This window comes from Alexandromys fortis, unplaced genomic scaffold (assembly GCF_014885135.2).
Source record: "Alexandromys fortis isolate MF-2015 unplaced genomic scaffold, M_Fortis_MF-2015_v1.1 scaffold_161, whole genome shotgun sequence".
NCBI classification, from domain to species: Eukaryota; Metazoa; Chordata; class Mammalia; order Rodentia; family Cricetidae; genus Alexandromys; species Alexandromys fortis.
The window spans coordinates 2,196,418-2,204,243 of NW_026068073.1; the positions used below are offsets into that span (position 1 = coordinate 2,196,418).

The 7,826-nt window shown below is 51.0% G+C and overlaps 2 protein-coding genes across 2 annotated transcripts; one reads left to right on the forward strand and one right to left on the reverse strand.

The window, feature by feature from the left end:
- The first annotated feature begins 2,052 nt into the window (after positions 1–2,052).
- On the forward strand, positions 2,053–2,345 carry LOC126488212 (ubiquitin-like protein 5). Its single transcript, XM_050121524.1, has one exon. The coding sequence runs from the start codon at positions 2,099–2,101 to the stop codon at positions 2,318–2,320; it is 222 nt and encodes a 73-aa protein (XP_049977481.1). The 5' UTR covers positions 2,053–2,098; the 3' UTR covers positions 2,321–2,345.
- A 1,181-nt stretch (positions 2,346–3,526) lies between these two features.
- On the reverse strand, positions 3,527–7,369 carry Klk4 (kallikrein related peptidase 4). Its single transcript, XM_050121313.1, has 5 exons — positions 7,309–7,369; positions 5,253–5,418; positions 4,764–5,014; positions 4,545–4,681; positions 3,527–3,703 (listed from the first exon to the last, which is right to left on the reverse strand). Exons 1-5 carry the CDS (start codon positions 7,367–7,369, stop codon positions 3,527–3,529), a joined length of 792 nt encoding a protein of 263 aa, XP_049977270.1.
- Between the last annotated feature and the right edge of the window lie 457 nt (positions 7,370–7,826).

The following is a 7,826-nucleotide window of genomic DNA, read 5'->3' on the forward strand; positions in this document are numbered from 1 at the left end:
TGTTGCCTGTGGATCAAGATGTAGAACTCTTAGCTCCTTCTCCAGGCCCATGTCTGCCTGCATGCTGCCATGCTCTCTTCGCCATGAAGATAGTGGATTAACCTCTGAAACTGTAGGCTAGCCCCAATTAAATGTTTCCTTTATAAAAGTTGGTATTGGTGTCTCTTCACAGCAATAGAAACCCTAACAGAAGTTAGTATTGCTGAGATAGGCCTAACCAATTTGTTTGGAGGAATGCGGACTTTGGTATTTTGGATTAAAAAGCAGTTGAATGCTTTAAAGGCTTAATGGGTCATCCTTGTAGGACCACAGAAGACAGTGGTGCTGAGGGAGAGCTGAACTGTGGTGGCCTGGCTAAGGGGGTTTCAAAGGAGAAGAATGTTAGTATGCCACCTAGAGACCAGTCTTGTGACATTTTGGTGAAGAATTGGAATGCTTTTTGCCTTTTCTGACAAGTCTAGCTGAGGCTAAAGTGAAGGTTTGCATTAATTCTGTTGATGGAGGGAGTCTCAAAACAGCCTAGGGTTGACACTGTGGTGTGGTTATTAGCTTTCACTCTTAGGAAGTTCTATAATGAAAATAAAAAAGCTGAGCAAGGAAAGATACAAAAAGTACAATTGGAATGGAGCTGAATCCTGTGTCCAAGGAGATAAACAGGTTAAGAAATGGAGTAAAGGGAGCGGAGACCTCAGGGCAAGATCCTACCCAGCCAAGCTTCCAACTTATGAAAAGGAACTAAAAAACAGCTTGTGTCTAGGTGTGGTGGTACACGCCTTTAATCTCAGCTTTGAGGAGAGGAGTATAGATCTCTGAGTTCAAGGCCAGCCTGGTCTACAGAGCAAGTTCCAAGAAAGCCAAGCTTAGGCAGTGAAAGAAATCATGGAAAACAGAAAGCCAGTGAAGATGCAATTGTTCCAGCCCCCGTAAGCAGCAGAATTTTGGTAGCTTCAGACATATGGTTATGGCTTTGGAGCCAAGGATACAAGAAAGGGGCTATGTAATCTCCCTCTATGACTAAGGAAAGCAACTGGAGTCAGGCATGTGTCACGGGTGCCCTGGAATGGAGGCCCAGAGAGGTCACTGTGCGAAGCTGTGAACATGAAGCCTGGATTGCCTTGGAGAACCCAAGGTGTTAAAGATGCTAGAGCTGTGGGGTAACTGCTGAGGAGAGCTGCTAACAGGGAGTGGAACCAGCCCAGGAGAAAGAAATATGTTGCAGTAAAATAAGTTGGAGATCTGAAGAGTGTTTTTTTTGTTGTTTGTTTGTTTTTGTTTTTGAGACAGGGTTTCTCTGTAGCTTTGAAGCACGTCCTGGAACTAGCTCTGTAGACCAGACTGGCCTCAAACTCACAGAGATCCACCTTCCTCTGCCTCCCAAGTACTGGGATTAAATGTGTGTACCATCACCACCCAGCTGATCTGAAAAGTGTTACCCCCACTTTTTAAATTGATTTTATTGAGCTCTACATTTTTTCTACTCCCCTCCCTGCCTCTCCCTTCCCCTTTAACCTTCTCCCATGGTTCCCACGCTCCCAATTTACTCAGAAGATCTTGTCTTTTTCTACTTCCCATCTAGACTCTGAAGTGTGTTTTCACATCAGACGTAGAGAGCAGAGTTTGGAGTTTGCCCAGCTGGGTTAGGACTTGCTTTGGTCCAGTATTTCCAGTCATTGTTTTGGGATGGTAATGTATATCCTGTGTATATGTTGGAAGTATGTGATCTGTTTTTTGATTTTGATTTTATAGGGGATTACAGTTAAGAGATTACACATATCTCAGAAGAGACTTTGAACTTTGGACTTTTAAACACTGTCGAGACTGTGATAGACAATAGGGACTTTTGAAGTTGTATGAAATGCATTTTGCATTACATTATGGCTGCAAGTCTATGTGGACCAGGGAGTGGAATGTGGTGGTTTGAGCAGGAATGACCACCATAGACTCATGTCTTTGAATGTTTGGCCCACAGGGAGTGGCACTACTAGGGGTGTGGCCTTGTTGGAGGAAATATGTCACTGTAAAAGTAGGCTATAAGATTTCACATGTTCGTAGGAGTTGTGTCGTCGATAAGTTCGAGGGGTTTAGAGGTCCAGCCACAATGATTGAGGTGGTTTGTAACGACCGTCTAGGAAAGAAAGTCCGCGTCAAGTACAACACCGATGACACCATCGGGGACTTGAAGAAACTGATAGCGGCTCAAACTGGCACCCGGTGGAATAAGATCGTTCTTAAAAAGTGGTACACGATTTTTAAGGACCACGTGTCTCTGGGAGATTATGAAATCCATGATGGGATGAACCTGGAGCTATATTACCAATAGACGGGAATTCCTTCTCCTTGCCTCCCCTGCCTTCCTCTCCCACCCTCATTTGACATGGTATAGATGCCCATTTTTAATAATTCACATGAATAAAAACTTCAGTGCTGCTTTGTTGCTGTAAAAAAAAAAAAAAAAAAAAAGATTTCACACGTTCAGGCTACACCCAAGGTGGGAGACTCAGTTCATTTTCTGTTGCCTGTGGATCAAGATGTGGAACTAACTCTCAGCTCCTTTTCCAGAACCATGTCTGCCTGCATGTTGCCAAGCTCTCTGTCATGAAGATAGAGAATTAAACCTCTGAAACTGTAGGCCAGCCCCAATTAAATGTTTTCCTTTATAAAAGTTGCCATGCTCATGGTGTCTCTTCACAGTATTGAAACCCTAATTAAGACATAGGGGTTAGACTCCCAGAAACCATGTCCAATGACTTACAACCTTCTGTAGCTCCACCTCCAGGGGATCTGCTACCTTCTTCTGGTCTCCATGGGCACAGTACTTACACACACACACGCGCACACACACACACATGCACGCACACACACACGCACATATACACATAAATGAAAATAAAAAAGTAAATCTTAAAATCAAAGACAAAAACAAAAGCAGACCAGTCATAAGAGAGGTTGTAAAGCCGAACCCCCACTTTTTGAGGTGAGAGGACACCTGTAGAGCTGGTGTCCCTTCACGTCACCAGCAGGTGACACCTGTAGAGCTGGTGTCTCTTCACGTCACCAGCAGGCTGCTACATAACAGCCCAGCGGCTTCCTGGCCTGTGCTCCCATTGCATAGGAAACCAAGGCACGAAGAGGAAAAGCCATGATGGAAAGGGAGGCAGGAGCACTTCAAACAGAACTGGGAGGACTTTTATTTGTGGATCCCTGAGAAGGAGATGAGAGGTGTCTGGGTGAGGGGCAAACCTAACAGAGACAAGGCTGGATCAACACTGGGCTACCAGGGAGCACAGCACACAGAAAAAAATGCAGGTGGGTCCCATTCCTGAGTCTGAGGGAGGAGATTGTGACCTGGACTCCTGAGTCAGAGGGAGGAGGCTGGGGTCTGAACTTGAGGGTGGGTCGGAGGGAGGAGGCTGGGGTCTGAACTTGAGGGTGGGTCTGAGGGAGGAGGCTGGGGTCTGAACTTGTGGGTGGGTCCGATGGAAGAGGGTTGAGAGCAATCCAGAGTCTCTGTTTCCCTCAGCAGGCTTCATGTGGGCGGTGTGGTCAGTCCGTAGTTGGTCCGAATGGTGGTCTGGATCCAGTTAGTGAACTTGCAGAGATTGGTGTAGACACTTGGTACGCCAGGCTGTCCGCATTCTCCTTGTCCCATAGACACGAGCCCTTGCAGGGACCTGTTGCACACAATGGGACCGCCAGAGTCCCCCTGAGAGAGAGAGAGAGAGAGAGAGAGAGAGAGAGAGAGAGAGAGAGAGATTATCCAGGAGAGCATGAGCTGAAGATAAACACGAAGTCCCAGAGCGTCCACCTCAGCATGGTAGACAAAGACAGGAGGAAGGTAACGCATGCCCTTGCAAGAGGCTAGCGGCCACCTAAACAGGAGCCATGTGTCCACACAACCGGCTGCTTCCGAAGCTGGCTGTCTCCTCCAGGGCTTCCTTATCTGCCCCTCTGTCTCTGAGTTCTGTATAAATCTATGTCCTCTTCATTTGTACTTTCTCAGACTGGCTATTTGTGCTTTTGGTTTTTCTCTAGGTCTATTTTTCTTTCTGCTCTGTAGCACTGGAAACAGAATCCAGTGCTTTTACCAAGGAGCTCCACCACTGAGCCACACACCCCACCACTCGTTGGAGGACTTAGGTAGGTGTTTTGCACTGATCTATATTCCTAGCCATCTTTTTACATTTTATTCTGAGGCACACTCTCACTTAGCTGTCCAAGTGGGTCTTCCTTCTCAGCTCCCTGAGTGGCTAAGCTTAGAGGTCTGAACAGCCTTGCCTGGCTTCTGGGTCTCTGTTTCTGCTGCCCTCTTCCTCTCTACTCCCTTACCCCCCCCCCACCTCCTCTTCCTTTTGAGACAGGATCTCACTGTGTACATCTAGCTGGCCTTGAACTCACAGAGATCACCTGCCTCTGCCTCCCTGCTGGGATTAAAGAAGTGGCCACCACACCTGGCTCTGCATTTCTTACATCCCATCTCAGAGTCCCTCAGGTGTACCTTCTGCATCTCCCCACCCCCATCTCCGTTCCATCCTCCTGTATCTCACATTGCACGAGTCCTTTCGGTCCTGCCCTCCTCCAGCGCAGAACATGCTGAGGTGGTACACGGGGTCATAGAGCTGCCGGCAGGTCTCCTCTGACACCACTGACAGATTCACACACTGCAGCAGGCTGGGCAGTCTCCCTAGGATACAGAACGGAGGGTCAGCCCCTTTGACTGGCTGGGAACCTTCTCAGAGAGGGTGGTCATGTCCCCAGGAGCTCACCGTTCCTTAGTCGACCCCAGCCAGAGACTAGGCAGGTATCCCCAGGGGTGGGGCACTGGGATGCCACAGGGATGCGCCTGATGGTGTTAGACTCCATCACTGACTCGTTTAGCTTGATGAGCATGAGATCGTTGGCATAAGGAGGGTCATTGTAGTTCGGGTGCTGGATGGAGAGGTGGGCCTCTAACATCCGGCTGCCAGGCTCTTGGGAGCCTTCCAGGCTGTGCAGGCCCAGTCCCACGGTGTACGAACTGAGGATCACCCAGCAGGTGAGCTATGCAGCGGCACCTGGTCTCCCATCTCATCCTCCACCCTAAAGCAACAGTGACCTCCCCCTTTGCCTTTTCCTTCCCACTAGACTGTCCTGGTCCAACTAGGGTGGGCTCCCCCACACCTGTCAACGCTGTGGCTCCTTGAGCGCCCTCTGCTGGCCGAGGCTGATATTGCGACCCCCTCCCCTCAGCATCCCGCCCCACTACCCCCACTCACTCCTGTATGCAGTGTGCTGCTGACAGCACCCACTGCGGATGCACCAGGACGCCCGAGCAGAAAAATACATTATCTTCTGAGAACAGTGCCGCCTGCCAGGGTTGCGAGTGTGGACGGCAGTCCTGGCCTTGTATGATCCGACCGCTGGCACTTGAGGCTAAGGATCCTGGGGATGGAGTAAGAATTGGGAGGTGTGGGGTGTGGAGCGGGGGCGTTTCATGGCTTCTAGGATGGGGAAAGGGTTCAGGGCGGAATCTGTGAGCACGGTCGGGATGAGAGCTCAGAGTTAAGGGGGTGATGTTTGAGTGAACGGATGTGATCAGAGGTTGCGGTGTTTGTGTGTTGGGGTGTGGATCTTGACCGGGAACAAGCTGTGGATCCTGGGTTAGAGCTCCTTCCGGTAGGGTCTGAGTGAAGGCGAGTGGTTGCAGCTGCAGGGCGAGGCCATGTCAGGACACCAGTGCAAGAGGTAGGATTAGGGCTCTCCAGCTATCTCGGGATTTTAGGGTCTGGACCATGGCTGGGGACAGGTTCAGGTTGCAGCCACAGGGTTCCTGGGGGTTAAGTTTAGTTCAGGAGCTTGATCGGGGCTTCAGGGGTGGAACCCGGGCTGGGGTCAGAATGAGAAAGCTGGGCCAGGTGGGGTGCAGCTGGACCACGTGCATACACGTGGCTGGGGCTTCCCAGGTCCTGGGAGGAGCCATGGAGAAGGGAAGGAAGGTGCTTTGAAGGTGGATGATCAGGTCAGAGTGGACTGGACACAGGCAGGGCTCACGGCGACAGGATGTTAATTGGGAATCAAGATCCCTGCCTCCTGAGAGGGGCTAGGGTTCACCACATAAACTGGACAGTTTGGGGGACAGTCAGGAGGAGAATCCAGGACACAGGGAACAAGGTGTTACTTCAGAGATGTGGGCGCGGGTGGGGACAGGCAGAAGAGGCTGGGCCAGGAATTTTAGGGGAAGAATCTGGGAACAGGATTATGGCTGAAACTTTGGGGTTCTTAAGAGTCAGAGTCAGAGAGGGGAGAATTACCATGGAGGGGTTAGCAGAGTCAGGGCTGCACGGAAATTTGGGAGATAGAAGGGACTAGTCTCTAGTCACCAAGAAAGTGCCTGGCGTGAGTCAGAGCTCAGAGGGGTGTGGTCAGGACTCAGAGGGGTGGGGTCAGGGCTCAGAGGGGTGGGGTCAGGACTCGGGTTGGGGTCAGGACTCAGAGGTGTTGGGGTCAGGGCTCAGAGGGGTGTGGTCAGGACTCAAATGGGTGGGGTCAAGGCTCAGAGGGGGTGGGGTCAGGTTCCTTGAGAGGAGTTAAGGGGGGGGGGTGGGCCTCATTAGGTTTGGGAGGCAGGATCAATTGTCAGGAGGTTGAGTCAGCTTGGAGTCTGAAGCTAGTCTTCTGGACCCAGGAACCATTTCTCTCACACGCAGAGCCATGCCAGGAGTCTTTCAGAACCAAAGCTCCTTCATTCAGCTGGCCCAGACGAGATGAGACACCCAGGCAGCTACCCCACGAGCTCTTCAGCTTTGTGGCATGGCTGTGCCTCCCTTGAGGCTCACCACGGTCACACCCAGCCACAGCCCATTCACCCAGACATCGTTATCCCAGAGGAGGCCGGGAGCTCCACTGCTAGAGTGTTCACGGAGCATGCACGAAGCCTTGGGTTTAAATTCCATGTCAACTGGGCATGGTGGTGCACACCTGTAATCCCAGCACTTGGGAGATGGAGGCAGAAGGATCAGACGGTCAAGGCTGTTCTTAGCTTTAGTGGATTCAAGGCCAGCCTGGATGGACTATGTAAGACTCATTAAAAATAAACAAATGGGCCAAATACCCAGGAGACAGATAGTCTCACCTAGTCACCCAGGAATGGGCATGATCCCATTTTCCCCTTAGAGCAGTCACTCATTCTCATGATCCACCCCACTCCAGCCCACTGTCAGCAGTCACTCCTTACTGCCGCATGGTAGTCAGAAGCAGTAAGACACTGAGTCACCTGGATGCTGGCTGACACTGTTCCCTCAGGCACACACCAGGACACACACACTCAGATACCTGTAACCCCAAGGATGAGATGCCCCAGGAACCAGCCCCAGGGGGTTCTTGCAGTAACCATCACGCTGGCTCCTGGAAAGGAAGAGGAGAGAATCTGGGGATGGCTATCCCAGTCTCTCCACCTCTCCGGATGTCCCCAAACTCTCTGCTTTGTTTATTGTGTTTTGGGAGAAAAAGGGGAGGAGGAAGCATCTGTCTAGGAATGGGCTGGTGAGGGGATGGAGAGATGGAGGCATAAAACTTCACTTAGGATATGTGAAAGCCCAGGCAGGGAATTCAAGAGGTTTGGGCAGAGGCAGAGAGAGAGAGAGAGAGAGAGAGAGAGAGAGAGAGAGAGAGAGAGAGAGAGAGAGAGAGAACAAGATCTTTACCTCTGTACTCCGGAGTCTGTGATTCTGCGGCTGAGCTGAGCAGAGCTGCCACCCACAGGGGCCCCCACAGGGCTTATAAACCTCCTCAACTGGGGCTGGCCCTGCCCCCCAGGGGACACATTCTACGTCAGGTGCTGCAGACTCCAG

What these genes read in the sequence shown, in the direction of transcription:
- LOC126488212 (XM_050121524.1), top strand. Translation starts at nt 2,099, where the DNA reads ATGATTGAGGTGGTTTGTAACGACCGTCTAGGAAAGAAAGTCCGCGTC.
- Klk4 (XM_050121313.1), bottom strand. Translation starts at nt 7,369, where the DNA reads ATGGTTACTGCAAGAACCCCCTGGGGCTGGTTCCTGGGGCATCTCATC. An exon ending in CTGGGGTCGACTAAGGAACG is followed by an intron (nt 4,682 to 4,763) that starts GTGAGCTCCTGG and finishes TCTGTATCCTAG; the next exon opens with GGAGACTGCCCAGCCTGCTG. An exon ending in ACCGAAAGGACTCGTGCAAT is followed by an intron (nt 3,704 to 4,544) that starts GTGAGATACAGG and finishes TCTCTCTCTCAG; the next exon opens with GGGGACTCTGGCGGTCCCAT.